At 39.1% G+C, this 19,125-nt stretch overlaps 1 protein-coding gene across 3 annotated transcripts in view; it reads left to right on the top strand.

Annotated features, from left to right (window-relative positions):
• The window catches only part of LOC147692482 (Golgi-pH regulating cation channel-like), a 543,103-nt gene that overhangs the window by 150,965 nt on the left and 373,013 nt on the right, over window positions 1-19,125 (top strand). For all 3 annotated transcript variants that reach the window (XM_086938693.1, XM_086938691.1, XM_086938692.1), the window contains exon 6: window positions 9,325-9,426. In XM_086938693.1, coding sequence (XP_086794819.1) covers window positions 9,325-9,426 — 102 coding nt within the window. The remainder of the gene's footprint in view (window positions 1-9,324; window positions 9,427-19,125) is intronic.

Below are 19,125 nucleotides of genomic sequence, written 5' to 3'. Positions count from 1 at the left end.
GAGAAAAGATTTTAAAATGCTAATAATAAATACATAACTAAATAAAGCAAGACAGCGTAGTCGCAAAGTGGCCAGATTGGTTTTATTTACACTGAAACACATTAGCATCACCTTACAGATTTTGCCAGTGAAGCACTACTTTTCTTTTCATGTTGTTAGCTTTTCAAGCAAAAACACTCATTGATTTCTGAATAATCAGTGTAAAAGCTTTAAGTTGTATTCCCTATGAGTATTTGCTTTTTTCCACTATGGTTACTTTTTTTCAGGCAGCATATTCCAGTAGTCTAGTGCATAGTTTGAACTGAATTGCTTCCAGGTGTTTATAGTGGGGCACAATTGGGTTGCAGCTGAAGGCAGCGTGAGTTTCTCTCAGCGGGGCAGTATGGTGTTCAGTGGGGGAGAGGATGTGGCACTCTGCCAATGACAGAAACTGCAAGGCTCTGAGACAAATGGCTTGTGATAGCACTTTTAAGCATATTTGGGACATTCTGCAAATGGTAAAGTTTTCAAATGAATGTATAGTGTTGACCAATAACAACCGAGCGCATGTGTGCATTGTCAATTTAAATAAATGTGGAAAAATACTAGCTGTAGCATCGTCTTTTGCTTGTGGCAAAAATAAATGTGTATAAATACAGAAAAAATGCCCAAAAAATAAATATTCATAAATACAGACGGAAATGGCAAAAAAATGAATAACATAAAACCGTGAGCCCTAGTTATAATTAATTTGGAAAGATTACTTTTAGAACGCTGCCTTTGCTGTACCGGACGTCCCTGGAAACCAAATCCGCATTTTGCTCTCCCACTTATGCCAGCCAGTAAATAGCATGTGGATAGGCTTGAATGGGATGTGAACTTGCTCCCAGGAGCAAACAATAGGCTGACCTTAATGGGCACAGATGACCCATGTGAACCCAAAAGAAATATGCAGGGTGGGCTTTGAGGGTCCTTATTGACGAAGCGGGAAAACCTGCTTGACTATCACATCTTGGTTGGCAGGTCTGCTGGGGATTTTCATATGACTCTAGGGGCACACTTCAAAGAGGCTGCACTGTCACTGGCATATGTTAGGTGACACTTGGGCGGGCCCTTCTTTTGTCCCCCCAGCCAGACAGGGTCCATTTATATTGGTCCTCTTCTTTACATTACAGTGTCAAAGACTGTTTGACAGGCCTAATTAAAGTATACAAGGATGGCCTGCATAAAGAGGTGAGGTAAAGACGAAGGTCTAAAAATAAAGGTAAACAAGGCAAAGGTAATGGATAGTTAGGAGTTGACCCAAAGCGAAAGGGTTAAGAGATACCTAGAAAAATTTTGTAATAGCAAAACAATAGACATGACAAAGAGAAAGCTAAATAGTGGACAAAAGTGAAATCTGCCTAATGGGAAATAATCAAAAGTTGCAAAAATACAAGGTTAGAATCCTATGAGAGCAACAGCAAAGATAGACCCACAAAAAATAATTAATGCGGAGCTAAAGAAAGTATAAAAAGTGAATGGGAAATGATACCAGAGACCGAAAGAGACACGTTTACAATATACCTATAGAAGTGTTAAGAGAAATGACTGCAAAAAAGGAAAGGTAACATGTAATTCACAGAAAAGGTAAAATAGCGAAAGAGTCAATGAATGGATAAAAAGAGACTATGAAATTGAAAGGACATCCTTGAAAGGAAGAAATTGTAAAATAGAAGCTTTGAGAAAAGATGCATGAGTCACTAGCAAAAAGTAAAAGAAAGACCAAGGGTGTATAGAAGAGATGCTCTCAAGTATGTGAGTCAAAGGCAGGCCTAAATAAAGAACAGAAGAGAAACAAAAGGAAGGATAAAGTGTAAGTGTAGATCTCCAGAAAAAGAACTGGAAAAAAGTGGATTAGGAAAAGGGTAAGGATTATCATTAGGAAACGTTTTATTCACCCAATTCTAAGTAACAAGGGCTTCGTGCAAGTGAGACCAGCCCTTCTCCATTTGCAAATGTTGACTGATGTCTGGGAAACTTTTAACATCGCTAATTTTTTATCAGCAGCTGTAAGAATCTTGAGAAAATTAACTTAAACACTATATCATGTACATTCCCTTTTTAATATTGTGTTTAAAATGAAATAGTTTTTAATGGTTTTAATGATTGATTTTATACATATTTATGAGTCTTGTTTGTGTTTAATGGATTACGTTTTTACAACTGTTCATATATACTGTTTTTCTCTAGCTTTTATGGTTGCTCATAAACCAAATAAAGATATTTGACTGACTGGGTAAGGATTAAAATTAGGCAACTGTTACCTGAGACAAATTAGTGAGTGTTTGCTAAAGTTTCGAAGGACAGTCTTAATGCCATGAGAGAGCCAGAAGTAGAGTAAAGATCCAGTTAAAGGAATGAAAAAAGGCACCCAAAAAGATGAGAAAAAGATAGGTCTACATTAAGGGTAAACTAGTAACAGAAATGTTAAGGGTTTATCCATGCAAACTAAATGGGTAAAGTGAGACCTAGCAAATGTATAAAGGAGATGCACACAAACCAAGAAATAGGCTAGCGTGAGCAGGCAGAAAACAGAGTGAATAAAGATAGACATAAAAAGGCAAAAGAGGCACCTTTGAGCTTTTGCAAACTCTCAGTCCCAAAACTCACTCATACATCTGGAAAGAGGAAAAAGATCCATGGGGAGATCTACACAGTCTAAAATAGTCAAGATGTGTATGGCAAAGGGTAATCGGGAAAGACTAGCAAAATGAGATTGGTAAAAAAAGACCTAAAGTAGTAGTAAACAGAAGATAGACTCTAAACTGAGATATGTGAAAACCTAAAAGGCTAAGACACCTACAGAGAGTGAGTAATCGAGGTATCATACATAAAGAACACAGAGACCAGTAAAAGGGTAAATGAGAAGCTGTAAAACAAGAGCGATTGAAGTAAGACCTAGAGAAAGGGTACAAAAGAGACTCAAATAGAATAGCTAAAATATGATTCAGAAAAAGAAACTGGGACATGAGAACCCTAAATTCTGAAGTCTTAACAATATGTAGGCTAAGAGAGACCTACAAAGGGAGAACCTTTCAAATGAAATCTTTTTAATAAGTATGAGCGATTTGCCTAGAGTTAAATATTAAAGAGTGACCTATTGCAAGTGTACCCATGGGGCCCATAATGAAACCTAAAGATGGCCTCAAAAATACATAAATGGTAAAGTAGAAATATTTTTTCCTCATATGAGAAATGCTTACAGCAGATTGTGGAAAAGGTTAAAGAAAACATTAAAAAAGAAAGGCAGGGCAATGAGAGACCAAAAGATGCAGTTACCAATACCAAAAAGACTCTGATGAAGAGTACAGAAAAGGGTGAATTGAAAAACACAAAAAGGGAAATGGTAATGAGAGACACAAAGCTAGGAAATATTAAGAAACCTAGAATAAAAAAAAATTACAAAACAAATTGATGAAGTGCAATCTAGCGAGAAGATGTCATAGATACTTCCAGGTAGAGAAATGACAAAACAGGCCTTGGGGAGGAAGTAAAACCTAGATTCCCAAAAATAACTGGGATAAAGAAGTCGGCAAAAGAGAGACAATGTAAAATTACTACTAAAGTGAGTAAAAATAGACCATGAATAAAGGTAAAGTCCATGAACCGGAAAATGGATAAGAGAGCTTGGAAAAAGGCCTCAGAAAATGTGTAAACATAAAGATCCATCTAAAAAAGGGTATAGTATTGACTCCTGACAGATTTAGAAAGACATCCAATGAAAGTGTAAATCATTGCTTGGAAAAAGATAGCGTGAAGATTTACCTATTGAAAGATTGAACTTGAAACCAGAAATGTTCTCTTGTGATTCTCAAAAAGAGAGAGGGCAAATAGATAAAACATTAGGTATAATTACACCAATAAAAACAGAGTGGGTAAATGGTGAACTGTCCAACGTTAAGGTGTTACTGGGGAAAGGTTAAAAGGTCTCTCAAAAGGTTAGATGGTAAAACATTACCCACAAAAAGAGATGATGTATAAGCAAGCCTATGTAAAGGATACAATAGAAACACACAACAAAGCCAGAAATCCAGTAAAAAGGAAAGGTTAAAAAGAGACTTAGTAAAAAAATGAAAGGCTGAAAGACTATCACAAAAAGAAAGGGTGCCAAAAGAGAGAGGATCGTCGTAAGAAGTGTTTAAAAAGAAAAGAAAAAAGTCCTATGAACTGGAAGAGTAACAAGAGATCCAAAAGAAGTGGAAATAGAAGAGGGTGATTTGGAGAGCTGGTAAAAGAAAAGGAGTTAACAGCAGGTACAGGTAGCCCTAGAAGCAAACAGAAGAGAGCCCTACAAAACAGACTTGAGTTAAAGGGAGGCCCATAATGGAAAGGATAAACTGATTTTTAAGAAGCGAGACATAGACCAAAGTACTGAAGAAAGCATAGCAAGATACCTGCAAGCAAAAAAAAAAGAGCATGGGAAAAGGAAAAAAGATACTTGGAAAAGCATAAAGAAAGGATTCAGATGATAAAATGAAATCTAGTGAATTGAAAAAAAAAACAATACTATGTTAAATATGTTCAAAACAAGCCATCAAAAGAAGAAGTGTAGTGTGTGATGTACAGAAAGAAACATGCTAACAAGAGGACTGAAGAAAGTGTAAAAATAAACCAGTGAAAGGAGAATTTAAGGTTAGATCAACAAAAGGAGAAATGGTAAGGAGGTTTCTAGAAACAGATTCACAAAAAGATAAAAGGTAATGATGGATCTAGAAAACATTTAAAGCTTGAAAAAACCGAGTAAAGAGTGACCCGAGAATTTGGGTAAAGGAGCTTTGTGTAAAGGGAAGGTTGAAAAAAGATGCACTGTTGTAGATTTTGTATGCAGGCCTAGAGAAAAAAAGAAATATAGCCATTAAAAAGTGTTGAGAGAAAGACAAGCCCATTGAGTAGAGAATATTTAAAATTAAAAGGTTCAAGCAAGATTTACTAAATAGCATGGGTAATATCGGGTTTACAAAGTGAATTAGAAACTAGAGTACAACAGAAAAAACAAAATTCAACCCATATCCTTGTGTTCCATAAAAAGAGACTTAAAGAGATGTCAATAGAGCTCCTCAAAAGGAAAACCATAAAAAATAAATAAAAGGGTTGACCTTAGGAAAGAGAAAGGAACATACTGATCCACAAAAATGAGAGAGGTTAAGGAAAGAGCCCTAAAAAAGAAGGGTAAACTGAGTCAAAATAAGGGGATGGATAAGCAGAGACCTGTGTAATGGAGATATACTCAAAAAGAAATTATATAAAACACTCCGAAAGAAAACATAAAAAGACTCAATAAGGAAAGGTTAAAGACCTATAGATCTATTAATGGCAAAGGGTAAGGGGATTCCTAGAAAATGTGTAACTAACTGGTACACAAAAAGATAACTGATAAAAGCAGACCTAAAAAAACCACAAAAAGGAAAGGTTAATAACAAGACTAATAGGATAGGATAGGATAGGATAAATGTTTATAAAGCGCTCGATTGCAGTGGCGTCTTGGCGCTGATGTGTGTGAGCGGATGCAGAGACTGCAGACTTCAACAGCTTAAGTGACAAAAATGAAGCATCTTCAGGTCCTTCCTGAACAACCTTCTGTCAGCTTGGAATCTCATGGCCAGAGGTAATCTATTCCATAGGTGCGCTTCCCCGTTGGATAATGTCCTACCTTCCCATCTTGCCCGCTTAACCCTAGTCGTCTTGAGTAGACCTAGGTTAGTGGATCTTAGAAGTTGTGCAGGGGTATAGGGCGTAAATAGTTTGGAAACCTCGTCGGCGCCTCCTCTGTAAAGCTCCTTATGAACCAAGCATAAGGCCTTAAAATCAACACGCTGCTGCACTGGAAGGCAATCCAACAACTTAATGCCCGCTGAGGTTGAGCAGCCCCTGGGAATATTCAGAATCAACCTTGCTGCTGCATTCTGAAGAGACTGGAGCTTTCACATCTGTGTTTTATCTATGCCCATAAACAGGGCATTACAGTAGTCTAAATTTGGACAGGAAGAGACTCGCCATTACTGTCTTCTGAAGCTCACATGAGATAAATGGGAAGATCTTTCCTAGTGTTTTTAGGAGAAAGAAACAGGATGATGTCAGACTTAACCTGGGCAGAGAAATTTTACTTGTCATCAAAGATGACCCCAAGGTTCCTAACCTTAGAGACGGGAGACGGACACTTCCCAGCTTCGACTGGCCATCATGAGTCATTCCACACGGGGGATCCCCCAACAAATTCTATCACCTCCGTTTTGTCTGTATTGATCTTCAAAAAATTATGGTTCATCCAGGTAATGATCTCGGATAGGCAAGCATGAAATTTAACGGCTGTGACCTCAGGCTGCTTGCAGATGGAGATAACAAGTTGTGAGTCATCAGCGTAAGATAACCTCGCGAAGCATTTAGGGGTAGACTGAAACCAAGCGAAAGAAAGAGAATAGACTCATGAACAGATAATGGGTAAACTGATGCAAAGCAAGCAGTAAACAAGAGACAGAAAACAGACACAATTAAATTAAACCTATATAAAGGGTGAAAGGCAACTGAAAAAATAGAACATCTGAATTGTGATTCACAATGAGACTCGTTAATGAGACTGCTAAATAAATGGTAAAAAGAAACCCATGAATCAGTAAATGGGATATAGAGAAATCTGTACTCCGCAAAGGTGAAAAAGCTAGAGACCATTGGAAAGTGTAAAACTGACACACGTTACAATATAAAAAACAAAAACAGATCTAATGAAAATATATAGGAAAGATGCAAAGAGGAAGATAGAAAATCTTTTTTACAAAAAGAGGATGGGTAAAAGGAGAAATTGTAAAGGAGTGACAAAAAGGAAGGGTATGTAGAGCTTTAATCAAAGGGTAACAGAGAGGTCCACAAGGTGGGGAAGGGTAATGAGCTATCCACGGAAGAAATAGTATAGAAGGACCAAGAGTAAAATGCAGACTCACAAAAAGTAAAAGGATGAAGAGAGAGACCTAGAGAAAGTATGAATGAGAGACCCACAATGAGAAGCAAGGTAAATCCAGATCTATGAAATGGTGACTAACATTACAAAAACTAATAATGAGACTCACAAAAGGATGTGAAGTACACCACATTTATTGAAATGGTATAATAAGGACTATCCAAAGGCGGAATGGTAATGAGAGACCCTCAAAAGAGAGCTACCTAGTAAAAACTACTCACAAATAGACAAAAGGGCATAGATACTTGGAGAAATCGCAACCGAGAGACTGAAGAAAGCTTCAAGGTAAATGACGAAAATCTAGGAACTTTGTGGCAAAGGAACCACAAAAAGAAAAACTATCCAGCAAGACCAACAAAATGCTTAGAGAAATGGTCCATGACAGATCCACAAAATTAAGTTAGGTAAAGATAGACTGAAAGAAAAGATAAGAATGGCATATTAAAAGTGAAACTATAAATAGATGGAAATCAATAACAATAAAATTGATTACAAAAAAGTCTCACACAGTATTGATTGATCTAGTCAAAAGATGAAACAGAGACCCAAAAAGGGAGTGACGGAGATCCACACAATCGCTTGCGGTAAATGGAGCAGTTAAGCAGAGGTAAAGTAATAATCTTTACAAAGAGGAAAGGTAAGGTGGGAAAAAATATAAGGCAAGAGAGATCCACTAAATGGAAAGGTCTACAATAAAAAAGTAATCTAAAACAATAAAATAAGAAGACCTTTAAAAAGATTAACAGAAAAAAATTGATAAAGCCAACTCGAATAAATTGTAACAAAGGAGACCCGTAAAAAGATCAAAAAAAGTTAAAGGCGACAGAGTGACGTAGAGAAAAGGTAAAAATACACCTTCAAAAAATGGAATGGGTAAAGAAGGACCTAGAAAATGGTTAAAAGAACCACAAAAAGAGATCCTGTGAAGAGAGAGGACCAATAAAAGGAGAAACAGAAATTGGGAAAGCATAATAAGTGATTTACAACAGGAGAAAGTGACTAGTGGCCCCAAGAGCTTAGGATAAAACAAAAATCCATAAAAGAGCAAGGGTTAAATGAGACCCATAAGAAGAGAGCAAAGACACACCTAAACAAACTGTAAAAGAGAGCTACAGAATTGGAAGCTTAACAGATGGAAAGAAACATACAAAGAGAAAATGGCGGAACTACAGCCACAAAAAGAGGACAGAAACTCGCAGAAATTGGAAACGAGGACAGAAACTCGCAGAAATTGGAAACGGTAGAAAGAGCTCTAGAATTAATGAATGGCCAGGAAAATGAAACTGTAAACTGAGACCTACATGGTAAAATTAACAGCTACAAAAGTCACAGAGTGATGCTAAACCCAGATGCTAAACCCAGTGTAAAGGCAAGAGACCCACTAAGAGGATTAAAGAGAGACATAAAAAATAGATTATAAATGGAATTTTATGAAAAGTGATAAAACATCAAACATACAGAAAAAGGGCAAAACGTGATTCGCAAAAGAGAAACCAGTTAGACCTAACCGTTTTAATAGACCCATAAAAAGGGAGAGGGTATAGAGATCACAAAATGAATGACCTAATTAAAGTTTGTTCCAGAAACACCTGTTAAGTGAAAGCAGAAAGGGAATTGAGGAGTGGGTGATTGGGAAACTGACACAATAGGTAAAGTGAAGATTGATCTAAAGAAAGAGTTATTTACAGAAAGACAAAGTGGAAGTGGTTAAGGGAGGGTTACGAATAGATGAAGGATTAAAGCATCCATAGTAAGTGTATTAGAGTGACCTACACAAGGATAAAAGGCTAAGACACGTAGGGAAAGATTTGATCGGCCCAATAAAGTCGGAGAATACGTAAAAGTAGTCCCAGAATTAAAATAAGGTTATGAAATACCCACAAAATGTAAAAGTTTCATGGGAAACTTGCATAACGAATTAAAGACCGACTCGCGTAAAGTGATAAGCTTTAGAGGTTTTATTGAAAGTTTAGAAGAGAACCCCACAAAAGAGCTGAGGTACGTGTCTGATGAAAGCAAAAAAAAAAGAATTCCAAAAGGAACAAGGAAAAAGGGAATTCAGAAGGAGAGAAAGGATAATGACTGATCCATTCACTTCCTCTTTTTACCACACAATGAGGCATAGTAATCTTGTTAACAAGTGGTGTTGACTGTAAATCAGATTATTTGTTGCTCAATATTCTAGATTGCGTTGCGGTCTAGTGATGTCATAATATTAATTTCATCTTTCCAGTGTCCAGCTTTGAAATTAGGCAAAAGTTGGTGAGAGAAATAACTGAAAATAGCGTGGAGGCTGCGTGCCACGGAAATCTGATATTCCTCAACTAACATTATATTTTAATGACTTCCAGAATCCTGAAGGAGCAACAGACCCCATCACTGCTGAAGACGACTCTAAAAAGAAGCCCAGTAGTCAGGAAAATAAGCCAGCCAAGGAAAACCCTGGATCACAGGTTTGTTGTGTTTGAGCTTGGTTTGTTGAGGTTGTGTAGGTATCTAAATGTTAGCGTTTACGTTTTTGCATCTGAAATGATTTTGCTGAACTATGAAATCCAAAATGGGCTGTAGGGACAAATGTGCTGCAATGTAGGACCTCAGTAATAGGATTATTTTGAACCAACTTTGGTTTATATATGGTTATATTCCTCTAAGTTGCTCATTGTGGTATATTAGTGGTAATGGCATATTTACATATTTTGTTTTTTATGTTTTTTGTAAAACTTTATCGGTTGTCATCAATCCCCAGAAGAATTGACTAAAAGCAAAAAAAGTTTGGGTCTCAAAAGCAGACATAACCCTAGAACTCCCTGGCACTGGAGAGTATTACTTAGTGTGTGGATATACTCATTTGAAAGGGCAGCATGCCATAAGTCATAGCAAAGTAAGGCTATGGCTGAAGTGGGCTGACACTTTTGCCCTTTTGTGGCATGCTGAGGTGGATGGAAGAAAAATGTGAATGACGTAACCATCGACTAATGGATGATGTCTGCCTAAATATCCCTACATGTAAGTTTGTTATGCACATGATTTTGCTAACATCAAAAGGGCTTGGCTAACCAAGAGCTAAAAAAGTCAATTGTTCTAGTATTGGCTTCTAGCATCTTGACTTTGAGAAATAAGGCAAGAAAGAAAGCTAAGAGGAAAGATGGAAGGAAGAGCTACAGAAGGAAGGACAAAGATGGTAGGACAGATCAAGAAAGAAAAAAGCAATGAACAAAGGAAAGAACGAAAGAAGAAAAGAAAAAAGGAAGGACGGAGCAACAGAAACATAGCAAGTATAAAGGAAGGTAAAAAAGAAAAGTATGGAAGGGATAAAAGGAAGAAAGAAAAGAAGGAAGGAAGAAAAGATGGAAGGAAAGAAATAACCATCATTGTCAAAGCCAGTAGGTCTCGTCTATGTGCGAGCTATTAGCTTTGTCAATGTGTTTTAGCCATGTCTTGCAGCTGAGCAGCTGCTGTGCATCATGGATACATTTTAGGAAAAGAAGCGTTATGATGCAGCAAGCGCTGGCAACGTTATAGCACTTTTTTCAGGTAGGCGGGGACTGGGTAGGGGCTAGGACCGTTTACAGACGTGTGCTGCTGTGCTATGTAATGTAAGCTACAATGGCTCTGTCGGGAAGAAAGCAATTACATCACTAATAAGGACGAATTGCGATTCTCCTATTAACATGACTAGAGAATCTGGATTTCATTTAACCTCATAGATGCTATTAAACATTCCTCCCCAGTGCTGCGCTGTCCATTGGAACTAGTGCTGAATGGACGTCCAATGGTCGTGCGCAGCACTGGGGAGGTAGTGCTGCCGTCGGCCAATGCACCGAGGCAGCACTTAAGGGGTTAAGACACGGAGGCTAACATTATTCTTATATCTTTTAATGCAGACCCAAGCAGCCGCATATGTCACAAAGCAATAGTTCCATATAAGAACATTTTGAACCAAACAATAGCAGTAAGCACTAGGCAATCAGCCTCTTTTAAATGTTGTGCAAAGGAGAAAGGAAATGTCCCAAGAAAAACTTCAACGAAGGGTCAACGAAACTTCACAACTTGAAGAAAGAAGGATGGACAAAACCTCCAAGATCCGTAGAAAATGAGTCACAAACTTGAACTCACAAGAGGTTATCTGAAAAGAAAAATATAACCAGGAATATAAACAAAGATCAAACCTGCAAAGGAACATAAGAACATAAGTGATCAATCCTGCAAAGGAACATAAGAACATAAGTGCAAGTTAAGAATTCAAATAAACATATCATAGGAGTTAAACAATGAACCAAAAACAATCATCAACCACCCAAGGGAAGGGTGGAAGGGATAATGTTAACCTCCGCGTCTTTAATGAAATCCAGATTCTCTAGTCATGTTAATAGGAGAATCGCAATTTCATTACAAGACCGGAGGCTACCATTATGCATGGTGGTAGCCATGTAAAACAACATCAGACATATGAGTGATTGGTTTGCAATAGTGATGAGCAAAAGTCCTAGAACTAGACCAATCAGCAGCTTTAAGTATATCATCCAACTTACCACCTGACCAGAATGACTTACTGGCCATAGCACCTCTGATGAAATGAGGTTTGAAGAGACCCAGATCGACACCTGCAAGGCCCATAACAATTTTAACCCATCTTGCAATGGAAGCAGAAGAAATACCTTTGTGAGGTTTAACAAAGGAGATCAGCAATTGACTCACAACAGAAGGGCGAAGAGAGTTCATTCTCAGATGATCGTATTCTTTCATGTAGCGAACAACACAAAGTTTATTGCATATGTCAAAGCGTGGATAGAAAATAGAATTAGACATAGTCTTGGTTCTTCTATGCAGTTCAAATTACCTCCAAACATATCATAAGATCTGTAGGAAATATCTAGAGCTTTAACATCAGAGACTCTTCGACATGAAATCAAGCAAAGGAGAGTAGCCAGTTTTAAAGAAAGGTTCTTTCTGTTCAAAAGAGAGTTATCTGGCCAAGTACAGAAAAGGTATCAAACAGAACCCCCTTATATATATATATATTTTTTAATCAATATATAATAAATATAATCAATATAACCCCCCCTTTTTTTATATATATATTTGGGGGTTTCAAGAGTCCAATAGGAGGTTTCAACGGTCAAAAAACTAAATAGGGTGAGTGAAGCCGATTTAAATAAATTATAAAGATTAAAACTGGTAAGTATTAATTGTGCAAGAAGCCAAAAAACAGGTAAAACGGGTCCCTCAGTAACTGCCAGGATGAATAAACAGCCGATCGCCTCGTTAAACTGCACAATATCGAGCGCGATTAGCTGAACGTTAGGAAATGGGCATTGTGAGCCCGTGGTTAGAAGAAAGTTCCCCAGCAACAACACGACGTAGCTTGTACGTTGCAGAGGGTTCTTCCTCCAATCTAAGCGAGGAAGGATCGCCGTGTTTAAAAGTGGCGCGAGCGGTGAAGTGCTGGTCAAGAGGAATAGGCGGTCAAGGATATTAAACGGAGACACACGCGTGGGAAACGGTGAGCGCGTGGCGAAACAAAATGCGCAAAACAGCGCGAGTATTCAAACAAAAAAATGAGGAGAAACGAGAGGGAAAGGAGGACGGAAGCCGACCTCCGTAAATTGGAGGTCCGAAGACCGAACATGAGGGAGGGTTCAAACCAACGGTTGAGAAAGGTGGAGAAAAAACCAGGGAAAAAGCGTGAAAACTCGCCGTAGGGAGAAATAAATGGTTATGGTATAAGTATATTAACAAAGATAAAACAGAGGCATAGAAATATTAAACAAGAAATAACATAAAGGCAAAAAACACAGAACGTTTCAGAAAGTAAAAAGAGATTGACTTATCTGCTTGGAGCCGCATTTAAAATAGGCTGATTGCCTAGTGCTTACTGCTATTGTTTGGTTCAGAATGTTCCTATATAGAACTATTGCTTTGTGACATATGCAGCTGCTTGGGTCTGCATTAAAAGATATAAGCATAATGGTAGCCTCCGGTCTTGTAATGAAATCTTGTTAAGAATACTTAGTGTGACTATCTGCGTAATCAATATGCCAGAGAGTACAAATAGGATAGATCCCAGCACGCAACAGCACAGATATTGGAACACAACAATACAACAGAAAAGACTCCAAATTGCTTTCAAAAGTTATTATTATTTGCTATTTTTTAATTTTTCAAAACCTTTTTAGAAGAAAAAGTTTCAAGTGCTGTCAAGCCCGGGGAATCGGACCAAGTAGGTGGGATTACGGGGCAGGACCCTTGAAGAAAGTTTGACTACAGGGCTATCCCCAACACGCTGCGGTTCCCAGTGATGCAAACACACTCCCTAAGTGGGATGGAGTTTAGATACACACAAAGAGCAGGATAACTAATCTCGTGCTCTTCACAAGGAGCAGCTATCTGCCCCTTTTTAACATATAAATGGGTAGGTTTCATCCTGTACGCAAGAACCTGGGAGGATCACCCAATACCAACCCTCTTTTTGTTTTGCCCTGATGAAAGTCCAGGACCTTATTAGGCCAAGTTTGGACTGATACATGTCGCCACTAGGGTTGTAGGACCATAAAACTCCACTCGACCCCCTGTAAATTCATATTTTAATATCCCTGACAGTTCCAATAATAAAGAGATTCTGGGATCTGTTTGAGGATTTTTAATCTTTACAACCCCTAGTCACATCTTGCTAAGAGCTTCCTGGAAAATGGTTGAGCCCTCCCTGACCTCTAGGAGTCAGGGTGACCTGATGATGAAGCGTGACACTACTAGAGTGTGTGAGGGTAATTTAAACAAAGGAATTGTTTCCTTCCTCACAATCTAGTGAGTAGCAACTAGGATGCTTATAAAAACCTTCCCATGTCTAACTAACTAGTGTTAGTGTGAGAGAACCTAAAAACACTGCTAACAAAACTGTGGCGTACTTTCTGTGGATTAGTGTTTAGTTCAGGAGGACGTACTCCCTTTAGAGAATCTCTCTCGGCCCTTACGGTGCAGGAGAAGTCTATCATCTCTAAAGTACCATAGTTTCTTTATAATTATAAAGTGACTAGTGTATCAAAGTGACAGTGGGTGCTCGGTGCTGGTAGTGCAGTGCATATATACAAGAGTGAAGCTATATACAAGTATGTACAAGTTGAAGAATGGTCAGAACAACAACGGAAACAATATCTCTGGTTGTGGCAGGACCGCTCAATGGTATACACCAAGAGATTTGTTTAACCCCTTTCGTGCACGGGGAATTTCCGTTCTGTGAGGTTGTTTCCGTTAGTGGGCGGGGATTCGGACTGGCGGGGGCTGTCCTGCGCACACGCTCATCGTGACTCGTGACTGCCCCCGGCCGTCACGAGCATGGAAGAGGTTAAGACTGGGCCATGTATTATAGTCGACGTTTCAACCCTGATAATGCGTTAATGGTGTGTCATAACGGGTCGTCTTCAGGACAAAAAGACAGCCCAACAAGTGGGAGGTATCCCTTGGCGTCCCTTGCTGGGTGGGGGCTGCCAGAAAGATCTGCACTTGTCAGGAAGGCTCAGGTAAGTAGAATCTCTGAGATGAGGTTAAAGGAGTAAATCCAGTGTTTTAGGACTGTTGATTGAGATGCACTGACACAAACAGACTTTTTGCCTGGATCTATTCTGAACCGTTACCCGTTGCACTGATTAATTGCCAACATGACCTAGGAATAAAGTCCGGATTTGTTCAATAATGATGTGTTGTTTTAATGTGGATTTACTCCTTTAACCTCATCTCATAGATTCTACCTACCTGAGCCATCCTGACAAGTGCAGATTGTCGATAATAATACATGGGTCAGTCTTAAACAAATTTCTTGGTGTATACCATTGAGAGGTCCCGCTACAACCAGAGATATTGTTTCCGTTGTTGTTCTGACCATTCTTCAACTTTTACATACTTATATATAGCTTCACTTGTGTATATATATATATATATATATATATATATGCACTGCACTACCAGCACCGAGGTCCCACTGTCACTTTGACACACTGGTCACTTTATAATTATGCCTCACCTGGACAGCCCTTGAAAAATGTTCTTCTAAAATATTTTGAAATTTTTTTAAATAAAAAAATTTAAAGCAATTTTGAGTCTTTTCTGTTGTATTATTGTGTTCCAATATCTGTGCTGTTGCTCGCTGGGATCTATCCCATTTGTACACTCTGGCATATTGATTACGCAGATAGTCACATTAAGTATTCTTTACAAGATTTGTCCTTAGTAGTGATGTAATTGCTTTCATCCCAACAGAGCCATTGTACCTTAACATATACTTACCCAGGTTCTGAGGGACACCATGTTCCCCCATTGTATCTATACCGTGCTATGTTAATGGACACAGCTCCACCTCGGTCTTGTAAACACGGCTACTCTAATATAGATTCGGCATGTGTTTGTAGGAATCAGTGTGCGGGGTGGAGGTGGTGCCTCGCAGAGGTAGGTTTATAGTTCTTGATTGAAGTGGTTTTTTAGTGGGTTGTGTTCTCTTATGAGTCTGCTTTAGTACTTCATGGCATTTGCTAATTTCTTATTGTTTTTGAGGGCACCCACCTGTGTGATGGTTTACCTTTTGAGTGTTCTCTGTAGGGAGGGGCGCAACTCAATATTCTCATTGTTCGCTCGACCCAAGCCATATCCGCTAGGCCCATGTGATTGTGTAAGGATGATGAATCATCTCGACCTTCAAAAAGACCTAAGTGGTTGTTGGTCAGAGTCTTTGTTCTTCCTCTGTTTGTGGCTATTATGTTAATACTTTGATGATTTACTGTAAACATGTTATCTTAAGTTTGTGTCTTTTTGTCTCCATGTAGTTGGCATGTCCCTTTCTTGCATTCTCTGTTGCTCAGATGTCCTTGTCATTGAGGCTCTGTTGCTGGGCTCCCTCTGTTAAATGGATGGATGTAACTTTGCAGACAGAGTAGGCGTAGAAAAGATGAAACGTAGCTGGAACGCTGAGAAGATGGTAAATACATTAACTCAACAAGTTCGCATCAGCTCAAGAGCAGTTTGTTAAGTGGCTGGGCTCAAGGGAGAGCAGGAGGATGAGAAAGAGCATGAGCCATAGGCTACCAAACATTATTAAGGGAGGGACCCTAACACCTGACCCTAAGATGCTTACATCCTACCCAAAGAAATAGGAGAAACAGTGACGGATGGATGCATGCATAGGTTATAATTGTATATAATTTTATGTTATGTGGAATAAAATGGGTGGGGTAGCTCATGTCAATTAGGAGTAGCATGGAGGTACTGGTTGTCAGCCTTGTTTTGTTCAATAAGGCACTTTTTCTTGTTTCTTTTCTTTTCTTGTTCTTTTGAGATTTATTTGTGAGGCAAATAAAGATTTGAAATAGAAGTAAGACTCTGATGTATTTTAGCATTAGGCTTACTTCAGAGGAGTGAGGGTGAAATGTGGAGCAGTTAGTAACGAGAGAGTTACTGCTGGGAAATTAGATTCTGGCTGATTACCTGGAAAGCTGATACTGTTAGGTGGCATGGATTCACTTTATCGTGACACACTAGGCAGCTGGCTTGACTGATCAGTCTCACACCTTATAGTGGATTACTGAGTGGTGACTACCTATTTCAAAAGCTCAGAAGAAGAAACATATGTGCTGACGAAGGGTCCAGATTACATTTAATATGGCACCTTCACATAAGTTGAGAGATTTTTAGGTAGGTGACAATCCATTACATGGGAAAAGAGACTGCTAGACATATTAACAAATATAACTTAATCTCTTTTAATCATTTTACTATACTTTTAGCTAATTTAGAACCAGGAGTGCTACAGAGCATCTGGTTTAGTTGGGGATATTTTCAAAGAGTTGCTTAGTGATTGGTCTTTTTACTTGCTGGGGTTTCCCTTATGTTGAGAAGACAGTGCTTCCTCTGCCTTTCCATTCATTTGGGTATGGGCTTCAAATTTCTATTTCTATTTTCTTTGGCTTTTGCCATGCCAATGATTATTTATGAAGCGGTAGCCCCTATTATGGCGGTATCTCATCCACTGAATCCCACACCTTTGATTTTTTTTTGTACTATAGAAGCCAATGCTGAAGCCTTTTTTTATTTTTTTTTATTTATTCATTTTCTGTCCACTATAAATTAATTGAATGGACGCCATAATAGAATGTGAATAAGTATATGTAGTGTCTCGTGAGTTTATAAAGACGGTGGCTCCTAATGGTGTCTGCTCGAACGCTTGCGTCACAGTTCTGCGTAGTGAAGTGAATGAGGTTTAGAATGTTGAGTTAGCGGTTACACGCCGAAGAATAAAGACGTGTTCTGCTAAGCTGTGTGTGTGGAGAGTCATTGGCTAGTACCCGGTCTGGGAAAGACGCTAAAGTATACACATTCTTTAAAAAAAAAATGTATTCAATCCATAGCATTTACCAAAACATAATTAGTTACATAGATGTTTGCACAGCAATAACACAAGCCATATAAAGCAGGGCAACGGAGAAAATGGCAAAAAAAAGCTATGTCCAACATCATGGGATAAAGGTAGCACTGCACATAAACATGACGATGAAGAAAATACACAAAGGAGATTTAACAAAATGATACAGTTAGTTCAAATGTTCTATCATTGGGCCCCATATATGAATACCCAGTTTTTTTCCGTTTCATTGTTTTAAGGCAATAGACACTGTATTGCAAATTAATTTGGCCCTCCACATCTTGAACAAAGGGGCATCCTGTTGCAGCCTGGCTGACGCAACACAGAGCTGTGCCACAGTGGCTGCTACAAATATTATTATTCATTAAATTTATAATGCGCACAGCTACCCTAGACAGGGTTTCCCGGCGCATGTAGTTCAACTACTGCAACTGAATAACCAGAAGCTAATCACTGAGAAAAAAGACAGGTCTTAAGATCTCGCCGAAACTTAAGATAGACATGTTCCTGTCTCCTAGACCGGGGAAGAGAATTCCATAATCTGGGGCCCGAGAAATGCGAAGGTACGACCACCCATTCTAGATAATCTACAGACCGGTGTTACCAAATTACCTTGGGAGGCTGAACGTAGGGGCCGGAGAGGGACATGAGGCTGGACAATCTCCTGAAGATAAAGAGGGGCTGACCCTTGTTTGATTTTAAAAACAAGGCATAGGGTTTTAAATTTGATGCGACTCTAAATGCGGAGCCAGTGTAAATCCCCTAGAACAGGAACGATGGAAGATCTCCTTGGGATATGACATAAAAGGCGGGCAGCGGAATTCTGGACCACCTGGAGTTTCTCCAACACCTCCTGGTTTCCCCCCAGGTACAGAACGTTCCCATAGTCCAGGCGCGAGGTGACAAGCGCCTGGACTACCGTTCTTTTTATGGGGTCTGGAAGCATCCAGATAATCTTCCGCAACCATCTTATAATGGTAAAGCAGGTGGAAGCAACGCTAACCACATGTTGACGCATTGAGAGGCTGTTGTCAATAATAAACCCCAGGTTACGAACTTGGGTAACCGGTTGAGGAAGAGTGCCCATTTCCAATGGCCAGTGTTGGGGCCCCCAAAGGTGCTTGTGTTTGCCTAAAATGACAACCTGGGTCTACTCTCCATTTAATTTCAACAAATTAGCACACATCCACTCCGACACCCGGCGTAAGCCAACCTGAAGGGAGGAGAAAGATCCTTCCTTAGTAGAAGACAAAGAAAAAGATAATATGCGTGTCATCGGCGTACGAGAAGAGGGATAAACCTGCCTCCACAACAGATGCCAGGGGTCTCACGTAGATGTTAAAGAGCACAGGGCTCAAAGTGGACCCCTGGGGAACTCCGTACGCAGATGACCTGATAGTAGATGAAGATTTAGAAGAGAAAACCTGAAATGTACGGTCACTGAGAAAGGAGGACAACCAAGTTAACGAGGGCCCTACAACTCCTGCCGACTGGAGAGACTTTAAAAGGATGGAGTGTGACACTGTGTCGAATGCGAATATAATACATCTAAACAGATAACCTGGCTGACCAAGCTTGAGGGTATCGACAAACCCGTGTTAACATTACATCCTTTGTTATATGGAATTCTACCCCTGTAATTCCAGACAGAAACAGGTCTATGTGTCGCCTTAGTTGCATAAGAGAGATACAATCCTAAAAAACATGCACAATGTCAGCCCTCTCCGCACTACATCTAAAACACTTC

Source organism: Lissotriton vulgaris, chromosome 9, assembly GCF_964263255.1.
Source record: "Lissotriton vulgaris chromosome 9, aLisVul1.2, whole genome shotgun sequence".
Classification (NCBI taxonomy): domain Eukaryota; kingdom Metazoa; phylum Chordata; class Amphibia; order Caudata; family Salamandridae; genus Lissotriton; species Lissotriton vulgaris.
Note: the sequence above shows the minus strand (reverse complement) of the source record. Positions and strands in the feature narration are given on the sequence as shown.